Source organism: Megascapheus bottae, chromosome 24 (genome assembly GCF_031878675.1).
Source record: "Megascapheus bottae isolate mThoBot1 chromosome 24, mThoBot2.hap1, whole genome shotgun sequence".
NCBI lineage: Eukaryota > Metazoa > Chordata > Mammalia > Rodentia > Geomyidae > Megascapheus > Megascapheus bottae.
The window spans coordinates 7107122-7126123 of record NC_143532.1 but is presented as its reverse complement, the minus strand read 5'-3'; the positions used below and the strand labels follow the sequence as shown (position 1 = coordinate 7126123).

Sequence of the window (19002 nt, the reverse complement as noted above, 5' to 3'; positions counted from 1 at the left end):
TTTTTTCCCCAGAATCTGCGAGATATAAAAATGTCTGTTAAAAGCCTTCAGAAATATGATTCACACAGTAAGACTGGATAAAACAGGTACTTAACTGGAAGTCAGAAGCCATCTGTGTTCTTTTATTCCTTGCCCATCCCTCTCTCTTTCGGTTCTGAGATGTGAAACATGAGCACAGCATTCCGAGGCATTATTTTAATCAGTGTGCAAGAGTCTTACCCAGGGTGATATAAAAAACAAGAGGCCATTTAAGAGCAAAGAGGTCAGCCAACAGGTCTTTGTCTGGAGGCCATTCCAGACTCATGGTCTCAGTGATGCCACAGTGCAGTGAACCTGAATAGAACCTGGAGTTTAATCAAAATGTAATAGTCAGACTCAACGACAATGTAGTCATCGGGAATGGAAGGGTCCAGGAGCAGCCATCTGAAGGCTTGATGGGGTGGAAGGGGGTAGAATTGAAGATGACTTTCTAATGAATGCCCCAGCTTTATGGATGGGGGTTCAATTGCTTCCATTACTCCATTACTCTTCCTGTGCTGGGAAGAAACCCATAGCTGTAGTTGTAGGGCCCACACAAGTGGAGAAATGTGTTAGAACCTGCCAAGATGCCAGTGAGGTATGTCCTAGAAATAACGGTGCATGGTGGGCAGTACTGTAAAGTCGTATAAATCAGAGGCTCAGTTCAAACTTCCTGCAAATTGTATCCTACTGAGAGAGCCATTTCCCAGAAGCCCTCAGTTTCTCCCTCATAGCAAACAAACAAACAAACTGGGCAGTGGTGGCCATTCATTGAAGACCCGTGGTGGGCTGGGGTGGGCAGGGCGGGGCAGGGTGTTCAGGTGGCCTCTGTCCACTCATGAGAATTCCTGAGTGCTCTAGCATGGAGATTTTCAATTTCACGTCTAGCTTATCTTCGGAAGGTTGAATCAGGTGACAGTCACCATGCAACCTATACACGTGGGGGAGAAGGGAGGAAATCTTCCCACGGAGGGCATCCTGAAGGCCTTCACTGCAGACAGGCGCCCACACCCCTGTTCGAGTTCAGATTAGCAAGTGGGGCTCTTTGTGCTGCCAGGTATCATAGTCAGAAAAAGGGAAGAGGTTGAATGGACCATGAAGCTTGACCTCAAAGCCTCCAGCAGAAAGTGTACCTTGTCTTCCCTCTCGTGTGCCATGGATATGATGGAAGCATGCATTACCCCCGTGCGCTGAGACACACTCAGCATTCATCCTGAGATCTCACCCAAGGCTCACGGTCTTCTTTAAGTTTTCACTGGAAAAAAACAAAAAGGGAATTCAATTCCTTGAAGTTCTCAGTTTCTCCCTAGCTATCAAGTGGAGTTCTTTCTCTGGGCCTGGAGGCTGCCCACCCACCATCACCCCAGGCTACTCTCCACAGTGTGACAATTTGAAATGTCAAGGTCAGTAGAGAAATTTCCCTTCAGCTTTTTGCCTCTTACTTGCTTGTGTCTGTGATCCCCTCTTGAAAGACTGGCTCCATCCATCCCCCCCAAACCAGGGTGACCCTGGATTTCCCATATTCATGGTCAATTAAGCAAAGGATTATATGTACTATCTTCTCAAGAGTGATATCTGATCGGATCTGCCAGTGTGGCCTGCATTCCCACGAAAGCATTGGAATCTTGTGGCCATCTTAACATTCTGCTTAGAGAAACACACACACACACACACACACACACACCCTGTCCTTCTACCGTCTGACCACAGTACCACCTATATTTAGGGAGATCATGTGGAGAGAACGTTCCAGTGTCTTTGAAGAAGAGTCTTCCCCAGAACAGCGAAGGCTATTCTGATGTTGAGCGGAGGCGCACCTGCTCAGCCAGCTTTTAGAGAAGCTGTCAACACAATGGAACGAACCTCTGAGGCCAGCCAAGCTTGTCTTTTGCTTGATTATGAAATCAAACACAATAATCTCAGCCAATGAGATGGAAATAGCCTCCACCTAATCACATATGTTACTGCTCAGAGACGTGCATTGTTTTTACTTGGCTTGATTTTTTTTTCTCCCTCCCTCGGTGTTTATTAAAATCGCTTTATGGACTCCCCTATTAAAATACACTTACCTGAAGTACAAGCACATATCAGGAGAAAGCATGTCATCCTTCATCCCTCAGTGTGGAGATACAGATAACAATTATTCAAACAATTTAGTTATGAAACAGAGGATTGGTTTGGGGAAGTCAAAATACCATGTGGTGTGACTATAGAGTGAGAACCAAATTAAGGCTTTTGCGTGTTTCCCTCCAGGAATCATTATCTTAAACATGGCCATTTGAGGCTGAAATAGGGGCTAATGCAAATGGCAGGTTCTTAGCAGGACAGTGTGGCTCTGACTGACTGTGCAGTGTGAATGCTCTGAACGTCCCAGACGCATCCACAAAGATGTCCACTAAGAGAGGCTCGTGGTCTCTGAATTCGCTTTCATTTCCCTCATGAATCAAGACCTTTTGATTTCTATAGCATGTGTAGTCTTAAATTCAATTTTTTTCTGGAGCAAATGAAAAAAAAACAACCTCTTAAGCGTAAGAGGCATGAAGGAAAGAGATAAAACTTTGGAACATTAAAAATGATCCTCAAGTTGGCTCCAGTAGCACACGCGTGGAATCCTAGCTACTCAGGAGGCTGAGATGTCAGGATTGAGATTCAAAGCTGGCACATGCAGATAAATCTGCAGGATTCATCTCCAGTTAACCAGAAAAATGCCAGAAGTGGAGCTGTGGCTCAAGGGTAGAGTGCTGGCCTTGAGTAAAAAAGCTAAGTGACAGTGCAGCGCCATGTTCAAGCCCTTCGTACACACACACACACACACACACACACACACACGTGCACGTGCACACATTCCCATAGTACATGACAAGGACAATTTTACTTTCTTATTATATTAATAATCCTGTAAAATCTCCTTTAGTTAGAGAGAGGGAGTAACACTTTTTAGTAATGTTGAACGTTAACCATTCTCTTCCTTCTTCTTCCAGTCTTTCATAAGAAGCAGGGTGTGTTACTGCATGTAACTTCAGCTACTCAGGAGATGGAGGCAGGAGGATCTTGAGTTTGAGATCAGCTTGGGCAAAATGTAGCTTAAACCTTGCTTTGAAAACAAAAATAGCAAATGAGCAGAAAGGTTCTGGGGCATAGCTCAAGTTTTAGGGCACTTGTGTAGCACCCACAAAGTGCCATCTTCAGTCTTGATGAAAGAAAAGATTTTGTAAGGAGCAGCTGGCTTAGCTGGTGGTTCATGGCTGTAGTCTCAGTTATTTGGGAGACTGAGCTCAAGAGGGCTCTAGTTTGGGGACAGACTGGACATGTACATTGCGCCCCCTCTCGACCAATAGGTGGACACAGTGGCACGTATCTGTCACCTCAGCTATGTGGGGGGCCGAGGACAGGAGTCAAGTAAGGGCGCATGCATGCCTGCCATCCCAGCTCTAAGGGAAGTCAAGGTCAGGCAGAGTAGAGCCCAAGTGTCTAAGTGTATGCTTGGACCAAAAGTGAGCCCCTATCTCCAAATAGCCAAATCAAAAGAGGGGCTGGAATCATGGACGTTTTGAATTTATAGTAATGGACTCAGAAAACTGCAGTGATAAACATTTGGTTAGTACTACATACCAAGCACTTCATGTTCTTTTGGTTGATCCATTTAATTTGCAGAATTTTCATTCATGTTTAGTACCATTTAGAGCTAACTAAAATGCCTAAAGCCAGGAAGCAATTGGCAGAGGCTGTTCTTGAACGTGGGAGAGATGGCTCCAGAAATGACACTTACAGTCACTATATGCTACTAAACTCTGATTTCTCTGCAAGGGGACAGGTAGATGCCATGGTATTGACCTTCTCGATACTTTCATATCAGAAAGTGGAAATCTGCCCACAGGGGAAGGAGCTGTGGGGAAGCTCGTTCAAGTTCAGGACAGACTAGGTGGCTTAGGGGTGGTGGTGAAGAGGAGGAGGTGTTAGAGCTGATCTGGGAGCACGCCCAGGTGCTCAGAAGGGGGAGAACACTCCTTAGCTTTGTGCTTTGAGGAGTGATGTGGGGCAGCCCTCCAGGTGAGCTTGAGAGCGACAGGGTCTTACCTGAGTGTATCATTTCACAGGTGTATTCCATTGTGAATGCCGGTGGCTCACTCATGACCCAAGGCCTCATTTATTCGTGCAACCCATGCGTATCATTATGTCAGCCTTCAAGACTGCCATTTACCCATCGGTGGGCCACAAAAATCTGAAAAAAAAAATTACATTTCAATCCTTGACCTACAGTTGGGCAGGCATGTTAGGGAGAACAATTGTGGGCCCAAGGCTTTGATTACATTTATCAAAAGACATTTTATACATGTGACCAAAGTAAGGATTATTGAGAGAGGGCGATTATCCACCATTATCCAGCTGGGCCTGTTGCAATTGCAAGAATCTTTATAAGTGGAAGAAGGCGGGTGAGTGGCAGGAGCGTGAGAGTGGCAGGAGGCCAAAGTGAGAAGAGAGCGAGCAGAGCCATAGGGGAAGGGACTCAGCTAGCCTCCTGCAGCGAGCAAGGCGGGACCTCCCCCGAGGCTGCACATCTGCAGCCTTCTTGATTTCTTGACTTCAGTTTGTTTAAACTAAGCTCTGGCTTTTTAGACTAGAAGAAAATCAATTAGTAGATGTACACCAATTTGGTATGGAAGCCATAACAAATGACCACTGTAACATTTGCTTTTCTCCTTGCTCAGCTTTTGTCTACAGACTATAAAATACAAGCAATGGTCTATAGTCATTAACCCAACATACTATTTTTACTCAAATAATTTCTCAAAAACTTACTCAAGTAGTATTTTTTTTACCAGAACCTACTAAAATTAAACAAAAAAGAAAATGACCTATTTTCTTTAAATCTATGGTTTGACTAGTTTAATTCTCATTTTACCAGTTTATATTTACTCCATTATAATAATCGTTTAATAAAAAATTTATTGATTGTGCTCTCCTCGCCCTATAAAGAATAAGACCTTAGATTTACTGAATGCTTTCAGTTTTACTAATTACTTCTTTGTGCTTTCCTTAAGCTTACTTAAAATCCTAAGCACTAGTGTTTTTATTTCAGTTTATTTTGTGCCAGTCCTGGGGTTGAACTCAGGGCCTGGGCACTGTCCTTGGGCTTTCTCAAGGCTGGAGCTACTTGAGCCACAGCACCACTTCCAGCTTTTCTATGTATGTGGTACTTAGGAATCAAACCCAGGTCTTTGCACATTCTAGGAAAGTGCTGCTACCACTAGGTCAAACTCCTAGCCTGAGTTGATCCTTCTTACTAGCATGTAGGAACTAGGTTGAAGTAATCGTTGGCTGAAGGTTTAAATGATTAACAGCAGAGAATGAATGAAGAGTGTTTGGGCCCATGAGTCCTCATGAGATTATAGATTATCATTTTAAATCAATTCATTAGTTTCTCTTTCCTTCCTGAGTATATTGTACCTTTTATGATTTTTATACACTGTATGTAGAATCTATCTACCATTTATCTGTCTGTCCAATTATCTATCTATTTATCTACCTACATACCCACCTACCCATCTATCTCTCTATCTCTACATACCTATGTATCTATCCATGTGTGTGTGTGTGTGTGTGTGTGTGTGTGTGTGTGTATGTATGTATGTATGTATGTATGTATGTATGTATGCATATATGTATGTATCTGCCTATCTATCTATCTATCATCTAATCTCTTTCTGTATCCATCTATCTACCTATTTATCCACCAACGTACTATCCCTCTGTCCAGCTGTCTGTCTTTTCCTGACCCTCCCCCGATATCTAAGATGTAAACTGAAGGTTTGTAAATGAAAACCTGAAGATAATTCAATTAAAAATTATGGGCTTCCCTACATAGAAATTATTGAGTAGCTAATTTGGAGTGATTATTCAAGGCAAAATGCACAAAGAAATCTCCTTACCTCTGAAGTCCAAGACAGAATGTGAGATGTCAGAGGGCAGAAGTCAAGATTGTTCTTATACATCCAGTGGCTGGCAAGGTACCTGATATGAAGATTTTGTTTTCACAGTGCTCCGAATCCATTTATTACACTAATTTTCAGGGTGGTGCATTAGAGACAAGCATATTAATAACTCCTTAAAAACACATTTTTCTTCACTTAGTAGAACAAGGAAGTAGAAGAAAGGAGATGAATTATTTGAGCGATGCTCTGCTCTTTTCAGATCTTGGGTGATTGATTTCATGAAGTTCTTCTGGTTGTATAGTGAAGGGGATATTTTTATGTGCACTTTAGCTAAATGGATGCCAAGTTAGAGTTGTATTTGAGGACAGGGCTTTCTAGATCCAAACAAAGCCCACATTTCTCTAATGCACAGTCTCCTATGCCATGTCTGTTTAAATAGATCGTTTATGAAAGGAAAAATAGTTGATTATAGTAAGTAAGCATAGTCCCACAGCCTAATACAAATACAAAAATATTTCATTGAATAATAAAAAAGCATAAAAAGAGCTAAAGATGAATATGGCACTAGAAAAATCAGTGGAAGCAAATACATTTGACCAGTGATATATAAAATAGTAGAATGAATCTAAATTACATTTGTAGGTGGAAAATTAGAGGAAAATGTCCATTTGAATAGATGACAAGATAGAAAAACTTTACTCGGCCACATTGACTAAAATTACATTACAAATTAGCAGCACATAATTTTCTCTTCCCTCCCTCCCTCCCTCCCTCCCTCCCTCCTCTCTCTCTCCTTTCTTCCTTCCTTCCTTCCTTCCTTCCTTCCTTCCTTCCTTCCTTCCTTCCTTCCTTCCTTCCATTCTTGGGTGAAGTTGAGAGAGATGGGGAGGATGATGGTAGGGGCAACATCGATTAAAAATCATTGCACTCATATATTGGTATGTTGAACTGAGATCCCTTTTGTACAGCTATGTAAAGATAATACAAATAAGTTAAAACCAAACAAGATTCCTCCCACGGCTTCATCTTTGATTGGTTTTGCTTGGTGAATGTATAGATAGATCTCTTTGTTCTGATATCTAGAATTTAAATAGTTGCTATTAAAAACTCCCAAATCTACCATCCTCTGACTGTGTTGCCATTAGATGTGAACCGCTTTCCCAGGAATCTACTAATTGGTCAAGATTCATTGGGAAAGCCACTTAAGTTGGGTCATAACCTGAAGCCTATGAGCCCACGTTTGCCTCCAAATCAAAGTTCACCTCATGTTCACGATCATGTTCTGATCATCTGTAGTAGAAATGCATGTATACTTACAGTCTGCTGTCTGGAAGCATTCCTTGAAAAATTATCCCTGTCTTTACCTTAGTTCCAGGAAAACACACTGCTGAATATTTACTTGCTGATTATTGCAGCAATATGTTAGAAGTGCACGTTTATCTCACTTACTATAACTAAAACCAGTACTCTCCGATGAATGTTAATTTTCATGTCAAAGTCTAATTCATACTCAAGGAAGCTAAAGAATTTGTCATAGACTGCCCTCAGTGATAATTAATTGGGATGGAATGTTATTTTAAGTAATGATGAGAAGATAAGTTGAAGTCTTGAGAGGCTCATATTTTGGTGATCTGTTCTGATGCAGAATTATACCTTAGTTAATCCCATAGCAATCTTCCTTAAAGGTTTTTTTTTTTAATCTTTTTGTTAGCATCAGGGATTGAACTCAGGATCTTGTGCTTGCAAAGCAGGTGCTTCACCACTTGAGCCATACTTTGCACGGATTGTTTTCAAGAGAAAGTGCCTCCCTTTATGTCCAGTCTGAGCTGGGCTGCAATGCTCTAATAGCAACACAACTCTACATTGGCTAGGAATTAATTTGCACATCTGTTTTAGTAATTCCCAAACTGGCTCCTGTGGGGTGCAGGCATATGTGGTTTAAATCCCTCCTGATTCTGCTGTGCTGTGCATCTAGGCTCTGCAGATCAGACAGCTTGGCGCTTATTCATGATAAATATCTTAAAATCAACAGGATGGACTTTGGTGGCTTTGCTTTGGTTTGCTGAGCGAATGCCTGGATGGCTTTGGCTAAGTGCAGGAGATGGCAGAGTTGAGAAGAGATCAGTGATGGAAAAAATAAAGGAAGACCACTCAAGTGAGAATAAGCAAAGCCGATTGTTTTTTCTTTTCTCTTTTTTTTTTTTTTTTAAGGTTTGCTCTAGCAAAGGAGGAAACTGCCATCACTTATGCCTGGCAGAGACTTAAAGGCAAACAGAAGAGAAAAAAAAAGCTTTACAGTGATTTTAAAAAGGAAAGAGAGAATACATACACATAATATATTTTTTATCAAGAAGAATAATATTATGTCACTTGTTGGGAAATGGATAGACTCAGAAAAATTATGTTAAGAGAAGAAAATGGAGAGACAAAGGACATATGTTTTCCCTCCTATGTGAAAGTTCAAGTGCTCTGAAACCAAATAATTCTGGGGAGAGAGAGGGGTTTGGGAGAGCTGGGGGAATGATGGAAGGGTGACATTGACCAAGATGTATTCTACGTGTACACTGTTATGTGGCATTGCAACAGCTTTATACAACCACTTAAAGAGAACAACAAGTAAATATGAGGAAGAGAAAGAAATAGAAAGGAAGGGAAGGCTCAGGTATGTCCGGATTGGAGGTTATGCCACATGAAGAAGTAGACAAGCTGAGTAGGACTGAACACCTTCCATGATTGATTTGACTTTTTCTTTAACCTTTCCCAAACTGGAAACAAGCGTTAGAGAGACTGTAAGTTATCATCCTCAACCACTTGCTAGAACGGTTTTTGTTTAATCTTGGGACTGATTACTGCAAATAATGGGTTGGCTTTGTGAATGGCTTGCTACAGAGTCTATTTGTCTGTGTAGAAAGATGTGGACTGGCCATTGTTCCCTTGTTTATTCAGTCTCTCATTGGGCAGGAAACAAAGATGGATCAGCTACTGGGTTATGTGAAATGCCAGATAAGAAAGACAGAAATTCCATGTGGAATTGGGAAGCTAAGCCTGGCAATTTGTAGAATTAACTCAGATGAGGCTTATGGCTGGAGAATGATACCATTGTCTAAATATCTGGAGGAATCCTTGCCTAGTGCATAATTGTTTTTTTTTTGTTGTTGTTGTTTTGTTGTTGTTGTTGTTGTTGTTTTTTGGTGCCAGTCCTGGGACTCAAGGCCCAGGATCTGTCCCTGAGCTAATTTGTTCAAGACTGGTACTTTACCACCTGAGCCACATCTCTACTTCTGACATTTAGCTTGTTAGTTTAAGATAAGAGTCTCATAGATTTTTCTTCCCAGGCTGGCTTTGAACCTCAGTCCCCACATCTTAGCCTCCTGAGGTTGCAAGGCTTATGGGCGTGAGTCACCGGTGCCTGTCTCACCATAGTTTTTAATAGTATATATTAACATATTTGCATGCTTTATCCTTTTTCTTTTCTTAAAAATGATTTCTTATTAGCATATGCACAAGGGAGGTTTAGTGTCATTTCTGCATGACATACAATGTATCCTCATCAACTAACCTGTTTCATACCCTGTTCCACTCCCTGTGCCACCGGGTCTCATTGTTCTGTTTTCCTACGTGTTTGTAGAGAACTGTCACATATATACCTTCATTCACCTCTGGGCCCTGTCTCCCGGCAAAGACTGCTTTATTTTTCTGTGGTTCTTTTCCCCCCACCCCCTGCATCTCTGACATTGAGTTTGCCTGGGTTCAAGTATTGTTTCCATCATTAATTTATTACGTGTCCTTGGGTAAATTCTTTGACATTGTACCCTTTTCCACACTGTATGAGGAGTTTGTCATATCAGATCACATAGGGTGTGAGTCAGGAACCAAATGAGTTTACTGTTCTCAAGCTTTGAGAACCTAAGCACCTAGTAATGTACACTTATTATCTTGGTGCAGGTAAGATTGCACACAGCTTAAGAAAATTGAATTACTTTTTTATTAAAAACCCAGCAGCTTTTACTTACTTATGAGAATTATGCATTAAAGGCTTTTGTAAAATAAAATTAAATTACTTTTCTATCAAGTGATATTAAAATGCTTTCAACACGGCTTGCTTCGTTATTTAGAAGAGAACATTGTGTGGTTTTATACCCATATCTTGCCAAAGAGCTGATATCTATTTGTCATTGTTCTTTTAATGACAATGGTTAGTTTTTCTCACAGGTAAAGAGAAAATGGCGACTAAAAAAATTTAGATTAGATCAACAATATATGGTATTTATATACAATGGTATGTCATGCTGCCATCAGAAAGAACCACATTGTCCCATTGGTAAGGAACTGGAAAGACTTGGAAAAAATCATATTAAGTGAAATAAGACAGACCCAAAGGAACATAGACTCAGTGGTTTCCGTCATTTGTAAAAATTAATACAAACCTTGGACTCTCCTAGCAAAGGATTACAATAGCTCAAAACCTAGATACATAAGGCCATATAGGATAAGGCTAAATGAAAGGACCTCCAGGATATGGAAACAAGAGCCATATAATGTGTGATTGTTGTTCTTAATGTACTATGTTATCTCTCATCTCTTTTGTTATCCCTTGGTTATTCTCATATTGTTACAGTATCTTACCTTGTTATCTGGTATGTTGTATATACATTTATTTGTTTATTTGAAATAGGGAAGGGAAGGGGGTAAACAAGATGAGGGAAGGGGATGGGGGAGGGAAATGGGGACAAAAACATGAGAAGGGGTATCAGTGTATGTGAAGTAATGCACCTTCTATCTGGTGAATATAACTCTAACCCTTCTATTAATTACAATAAAAAAGGAAAAAAATTAGTTGGCCTAGTGCTAGAGTGATTGCTTAGCATGCACTAAGACCCAGGTTTGATTCTTAGGTACCACATACACAGAAACAAGCTGGAAATGGTGCTGTGGCTCAAGTAGTGGAGCTCTAGCCTTGAGAAAGCCCAAAGACAGTGCTCAGCTCAGGCTCGAGTTCAAGGCCCAGGACTGGCAAAAAATAAATAAATTAATTAATTAAATTAAAAAAAATTAGTGAAAAGCCAGAGTGTGTATCGTGTGTGTGTGTGTGTGTGTGTGTGTGTGTGTGTGTGTGTGTGTGTATCTGTGTGTGTATATATGGATATATTTTGACTCAGGTGAGTAAATTTTTCCTAATATGGGTAATCTAACAGAATTAATTAAAACACAGTCAAATCAATGTGTAGAAACTTTTTTCTTTTACTGTTGTTTTACTTACTCTTTTCCAACTGTCATCAAGGCAAAACGGAGACTATCAATATGACTGTGACAAAAAGTCACAAAACATGTATCATAATTTCAGAAAAGCATCGAATAATGAGAGTTTTGCCCATTTCTTTCCCTAATGGAAAAAATAAACAATAATTAACTCAATAGCCCTGCTGTAATGTTGAATTATACAAATGTCCATAGGCTGTTTAGTGACTGCCTTATTCTATTTCCCTAGTTAATGCAATCTTTCTGCTCACCGGTGGCCTCTGCTATCTCCAGGAACACAGCCTACCATCCAACGATGAACATATCACCATCAGGATGATTGTACCTAATTTAAGAAACAGAATTCCATTTTGAGCTAGAGTGTTAATTCAGTTTGCAAAGCTCCTGACTTAAATGCCAATATACTTAGGTACTCTAAATGATTTTTATTTGCCTGTGAAAAGCTGTAAATGAGATCTAATAATCAACTGCAATGTGAGAGGAAGCACTCTATCTGAAAAATTGTTTTTGTAGAAGACTAGTCTTTGGGCTGCCTTGAAAAAAGAAAAACCTAGAATCTGAAAAGGCATTTCTGAGCCTCAGTAATATGGACATTTGAGACTAGGTAATTATTTGTCCTGAAAGGCTGCCCTGGGCACTGCAGCGTGGGGAGCCACATGGATGCCCATGGCATTTTCCCTCCCAGTCGTAATACCCAGTGGGTTTACAGGTATTGCCCAGTGTCCCCCGGGGCCTGAACTTCTCTCTACCTGAGAACCTTTGAAATGAAATGGACTCAGCTTTGCAAGTTCAGAATCATTTTTTTTTTCTGGCTAGTGCAAAAATAGTTACAAAACCTGATTTTTCTGGTATTAAACTCACAGGAGAACCAATACTTAACCCAGAATTCCACTACATGAATGCCCAGAGGGAAATAATCCATTTTAGTCACTCCAAACTCATTACTGCCGTTCAAGGCTGGTCCTCTCATCCCTTGGGGTCAAGACTGTTGAAAAAATCAAATGGGCAACAAACAAATAAGGCGGCAGACTTGGACTGAATCCTTGAGAGATGTTTTATTCATGCCATTGTGGTGTCTGATGAAATTCCTACACGGGAAAGGGGAAGAAATAATACTTCTAATCAGGGTGCATTGACTTCTCAACCTCAGCTTGCTTTGTGAATCCGGTTCCTCCACTGTGAGAGGACAAAGGGAGCCAAACTCTACCTCAGTGTCTTCATTTCCATGATAATAATACCAACAGGATTAATACTTCAAGGAGGAGTGAGGATTAGGGAAGTCATTCTAGATTCTTAGTACAAATTCATGTGCGCCAAACAGGTTAGCATGATTAGTTCCATAATAAAATGGTTTACTGCCGCGCGCACAGCAGATTGTAGAGGGATGCTTTTACTTATGGTAAAGAAGATGGCTATGCAGTATTTAGTGAGGGTCAACTGGATCTTTACCAAACACCACCTGCCCTTTCACAACCCTGTTCCCATATCGCACTCATGACCTTACACAACAAATGGAAAACGACTCCCTTCTCCTATTTTAATTTTACTCATTTAAAGCTGAACGTAGAGCAGCTGTATTGATTCTCAATTTATAGTTGGCAAAAACAAATGGGCAATAAATATATATATACCCTCCAGAGTGATTGCACCAGAGAGGCATTTTATGTTCCAAATATCGATTTAAATCTGCATAATTGATTGTGAATGCAGTTAAATACTCTTTTTCATTGCGCACCTGCATGCTGATAATAATCCCCAAAGCTCTGCGGTTCTAGTGAGCTCACACTGACACACGAACCCTTCCTGTGTGATGGAGTGCCCTCCCTTGTGTGTGCAAATACGCAGCATAGATTCCACAGTGTACTAAAGTGTCTGGCTTGTTGCTTGCCTAGTTGGGGACTACCAGAATTCCATTCAGCACTCTATGGGTTTATGTCTTTTAATGAATATTCCCCTTACTACATGAATTACAACTACATTGGCTGGTGTTTAGTACTTAAGTCAATCGATAGACATGAAGGAGCTGTCTTTATTTTATTTATTTATTTTTTTTAAAGAGTGAGCGGAAGAGTTTAAGGTTCTAAAAGAAGAAAAGAATGGACCTGAAATGAAAATGAGAGAATTAAAAAAAAAAAGTAAAATGCCACCTTAGGCAAATTCTTATCAAAGGTAGCCAAGAACAAATTATTTTCAGGTAGGATGAGCTTCAGCAAAATCAAAAGCAAATCGAGGAAATTCTCAGATTAATTTAAGTTAAATTAAATTGCTTACTGTCAAACATTTGAAGCAAAACCCCTGGCATGCTTTTAAATTTCTAGTGTACATAAAATGCTATTTTTCTCGGATAACAGCAAAAGAGAGAGTCACTTAACAATTGTAGAAACTAAGAGATAACTGATTATGAAGAATAAGGGAATTAACTAAGTTGAGCACATATGACATGATGATAGACTTGACTATTCTTATATTTTCTCTTTGTATTTTATTTTTTAATATTAAGTGCACCATATGTGATACATAAAAGATTACATGGTTATAACTGTATATCCTTTATAAACAGACTGATACATGCATGTATAATTATGTCTGTGCATTTATGTAAAATTAATATGTAAAAATAAAATGGAATCCTGTCCAAGTGCCATTTCCACTTGGAATTATATTACCATTTCCATATCCTCAATTTTTAATCCTGATTCTCCCTTCCTCCATAGCGTTCGCTCTGGGATTGTTCTTTGCAGCACCTTTTCTGTTTTCTAAAGTATTTTCATATTTTCTGATTGAATCAGAGGTGATTTCTTTCCTTTCAAAAATTCTTGTTTTGGAATACTGATTGTATACTAATTTGTATGATTTATTCATATAATTCGTGTATAGGTGCTTTCGTGTTTGTGTTTCATACATACTAACTCTGTTTATTTTAGTTTTTTTTTTTCTTTTTGGGTTGTGTTTAAGTAGTTGCCCCAAAAGGTTTCGATTCAACACGTCAATTTAGGATACAATGTATCTTGGTCACTATCCTCCCTCCCATCATCTCCTCATTTGCACATATACTTTCTCTATACATGGTTTGCAAACTCCCACCAGTTGGGTGACAGATTTTTGCATTTTTACAAACACTCCAATCCTACCCTTTTCTTTCACGCGTACTTTTATTTTATATATGCTATGGTTTTTTCCCCGTTTTACTTCATGGTATCTCTAGACATCAGATTCGTAATGTAGTTAAATTTAGCAGTCTTTCCATTTATTAAAAAGAACTTCTTGCTTCGATAAGCTTTTCTTTATGGCAGGGTTTTTTTTAATCATATATCTTTTATTGTAATTAATAGAAGGGTTACATGATATTTGCCAGATAGATGGTGCATTAATTCCCGTACATTGATACCCTTTCACATGTCTTGGTCCCCATTTCCCTTCCCCCCCACCCCCACCCCTCATCTTGTTTTCCCCCGTTCTATGGCAGGGTTTTAATATTGTCCTGTCTTCAAGTTCCTGAGCATCCTGGGCTTTCAGGGTCGACTGGGCGGGGCTGTGCTGTGCTGGGCGGGGCTAGGCAAGGTGGGGCGGGGCCGGGCGGGGCTAGGCTGTGCTGTGCTGGGTGGGGATGGACGTGGCTAGGCTGTGCGGGGCGTGGCTGGGCTGGGTGTGGCTAGGTTATATGGGGCGTGGCTAGGCTGTGCTGGGCGGGGCTAGGCTGTGCTGGGCGGGGCGGGGCGGGGCGGGGAGGGGAGGGGTGGGGGGTGGTGATGTCCAGACAGCTGTCAGCACTGTGCTCACCCCAGTGTGTCCTTCCTGCCCCTGCAGATGACTGTGATGAGCCCCTGGCGTCCGCCCGGCCCCAGGCCGCCTTCAGCAGCTCCTCGGAGCTCTCCAGCAGCCACGGCCCTGGATTCGCCAGGCTGAATCGGAGAGAAGGTAAGTCCGCCTTCTTCCTGTGGTTGAGGCATTCCAGGTAAGGTACCATGAGAGGAAGTAACTTCACCTGAACCCCTCCTGTTGCGAAGCCCTGTGCAGTAGGCCCTGGGTGGCTGCAAGCACGTGGGGCCGCGGACGGTGCCAAGGCGGAAAAACTGAGCATGCGCAGGAGCGCCGTCAGGGCTGAACTGCGCATGCGTCGGTGGATGGGCCCAGGGAGGGGGGAAAATTGGCTGCAGTGGCTTCAGTGCTGCACTGCGCATGTGGGGCTTATCTGCTCTGATGTTGCCCAACGTCCACTTTTCACCTCTTTGAACTAAAAAAAAAAATCACTTAAATTAGGCATATACATTTTTAGCTTGATTTCAATTTGGGGCATGGGGAGGCAGATTTTCACAAGATGAGGGGCAGAGGAGAGGCATGCGAACGCCTGGGCCTGTGAACCCTGCGACGGGGGCCGGCCTGCCTGGGGAGGAAAACTGATGTCTCAAAACTGCTTTTGATTAAAAAATTATATATATAATGTACATACATATAATATATGTATATAATATATATTATACATTTATATATTACACATTTATATATCCTATATTTTATACATATCGTATATATTTTATATATTTATATTTTATATAATATAATATATATATTTATCATGCTTGGTCAAAGACGCCCGCAGGCGATATATCCACCAATAAATCAAGAGTAATCTGCCATCACTTTAATATCCCAAAGCATCCAGTGCCTTGGATGAGACAAGCTTTTTTATGTATCCTATACAAAAATTCCGCCCTCCCCACCCCCCCAGCAGTGACATAATCCTGAGAACAGCAGTGGTGAGAACTTGATTCATGGGCATCCTATTTCAGGTTAAAGAAGTTGGGGAGAAGTAATTGAAAGAGACGTTCGGTATTTAAACGTGGTAATCCCTTGGTTTGTTTAATTCTCAGTGTGGTCGACATGGTTTTCTTTGCCGCTGAAGGAGAGGAACTTCATAAGCTTTCATGTTCCTGGAGGAATACTCAGCCCGGGTGGTTTACTGTCTGTGTAGGTTGGGTTGGACGGCTTGCATAGGTTTAAAGGGGGAAAAGTAGCACATTTAAAAGCTAATTAAGACTCTGGGCATGGGAGTTGTAGCTGAGTGGCAGAGTACTTGCCTAGCATGTGCACAGCTCTGGGTTCCAAACTCATCATGGCAAAGGACAACAGTAATAGCAACAATAACAACAGCAGCCATGATGGGGAATTCTCAAAGCACTGGGAACCTAGGAACGATACCATTGTCATGATATGTAAAGTGAAAACATCTGCACATGCTTTGGGAAGAGTATTGGTAATACTAAGATGGAAAGAACCACCATAGGAATTTAGATATCCATACTACTTATTGTTAAAACCGGGCAGCACCCATTGACTGTTTTCTCTGAACTTGTAATAGCTACTCCTTTTACACTGATTCCTTGATATGACCCATTGTGCTGTTGCTTACTTGTATGCATTTTAAACTCTGGACATCACCAGTAGATTGTGTGTCCATGTGTGTGTATGTGTCTCTGTCTTTAATACATACATGCACACACACATACATACTCGCATACATTCAATGGATCTGGTATGTAGTATCCTATATAGTTTAGTTACAACATAGATGCTAATATAGCATTTTAATGCAGTTAAATTTGTTTTAAAATATCTCATATTCTTTTGAGGTATCAACTTTCCCTGTATTCCTAAGTGTGAAGATGATAATAATAGAGAGTTGAACACATGCATCTTTGTTCCTTTTATAGTGAGCGGTATGGGTCACCTAGGATTGTCTCTTCCTATTGACAATTATGAACTGTCCAGGCAATAGAGGTATCTGAGCCCCTGTGAGGGTTGCTTCAGTTTCTGTATTCTTGGCCCTACTGACAGGAGAGCTGTTAATCACAATACTGTTTCCAGAGTGAGGTCTCCTTTGTTCTGTTCTTTCTAAAGTAAAGCAGAGTTGAACATTTACCACTCCACCACTTAACTCATAAAAGCATTCGCAGATTGTGACCCACTGAAAAGAAACAACATTCAATTTATCTATGTATCTTTATTTTGTTGGCTGAGGCCCAATAAATCACAAAAAATATATTTTATTAATTGTATCCAATTCTTTTTTTCCCATTAATTTCTATCCTCATCAGGAGTCTCCATCAGTGGGATTCATTTTCATTCTTAATTTGTTTCTATGGCTCTTGCTGCAACACAATATCAAACTTCATGAATCTCATTTGCATGTTAATGAAACTGAGAAACAAAACAGGATCATTTTAATTATCTGTTGCTAGTTGTCAACCTACTTGATTACATTTTTCTTTTTTTATTTAGTTTTCCTTTTTTCCCCTATTAATTACAGAAAGGAATGTCAGATTTTTGAGTGATTTTTTTTAAAGGCTTTTTATCACTTTTAGTATTAAAACATTTTTTGTCTTAAGGTCAGGATGGGAAAAGGTGTTCTGCCAGGAGGCCATGTATAAATAAAGTAAGGGAACAAATAAAGGTCTCACTAACCTGGTAACACAGAGAGACTTCTTTATTAAGGAATCAGGAAAACTGACAAATGAAAAGCCAGGTAGGAAATGGGCAAGTTGGTTTCTCAACTGTGCTGAAGGAGTGTCTCAGTTACCCTGAGCAAGTGGGGCTGCCCCATGTGACAGGAGAAGGCTATGCTTAAGAGGGAGGCTTCCACTTCCACCAGGAGGCAGGAGAAACAGGGACAGTTTGGGATGTATATTAATGTAATTTTGTCACAGGAGTGCCAAGGTGGCTTGGTTGAATTTTGCCCACTGAAAGATTGACTCTGGATCCTGTGAAGGATACCTCATCGAGACCTATGGTATTTTATGAGATGTAATTCTATTAAGACGAAGTTATCCCATCAGTCATGAGACATGACTGGAACTGGAGGGTCTCAAATCTGCATGAGTGTGGCTCCAGGATTTTGCAAAATCTTGTTAACTGTGCCTAAATTTTCTGTCTCCGTGCTCTTGGATGATCTCTACTTTAAATGCATAGGCGTATAGCTCTTAACCCTGAGATGCTATCACTTAAATTCAACTGAGTCCCTGGAGACTCAGGTCCCAACTCACCTCCGCAGCCATAGGTCACTAGCATAGGCCACAAGCTTCTCCAACACTCTTGCTCTTCAGCCCCTCCTTTTGGCTTCTGAGTTAGGGACTCTATTATTGATAATGAAATTCTTTGCAGTATTCCTTATACTTGGGATAAACTCACCATTATTGACTTTACTTTCCTGTTGGAAGAATTGACAGTATTATTTAGATGACACAGGCCTTGTTGAGTTTTATGGCAATTCTATGATATGATTATTCGTATTTCCAAACATAATCCTTAGCTTCAGACTGTATCCTGTCAACTAACTCCATTTAAGCAAACATCACAGGGCCAAATCTAGATACTATTCCTTATCAAGATTATCTAAGGGAGCCAGATTTGCACAGCAATTTTCTAGGAAGAGTTAATTTTTTCCTAATGGTTTATAAAGCAAAGCAGAGTCATAGAATTAGAGTTTATATTTTACACTCTTTCTTAGATTGCAGCAATACCTTCTCATGTGTCTTTAAGTCATATTTGGTGAGCTAGACCAACAGGATGGCTTACTATACTTTAAAAATATTTTAAAGATTTTTAGCACTCAAAAAAAAAAAGCCTACTTTTCTAAGAGTTGAACATTTTGCAGAATGAGGTTCCAGATCAATTCTGTGGTCATGGAATAAGTCACTTTTGTTTATGGTTTGTATTTTACATTCTGGCCTTGAGAAGGTGAAATACAAATGAATAAAGATTTACATCTTTTATTTCTCAACATGCTTATATCCTT

At 40.4% G+C, this 19002-nt stretch overlaps 1 protein-coding gene across 1 annotated transcript in view; it reads left to right on the top strand.

Annotated features, from left to right (window-relative positions):
- Cntnap4 (contactin associated protein family member 4) overlaps positions 1-19002 on the top strand; it is a 219936-nt gene that overhangs the window by 20219 nt on the left and 180715 nt on the right. The window contains exon 2 of the mRNA XM_090357257.1: positions 15018-15128. Coding sequence (XP_090213383.1) covers positions 15018-15128 — 111 coding nt within the window. The remainder of the gene's footprint in view (positions 1-15017; positions 15129-19002) is intronic.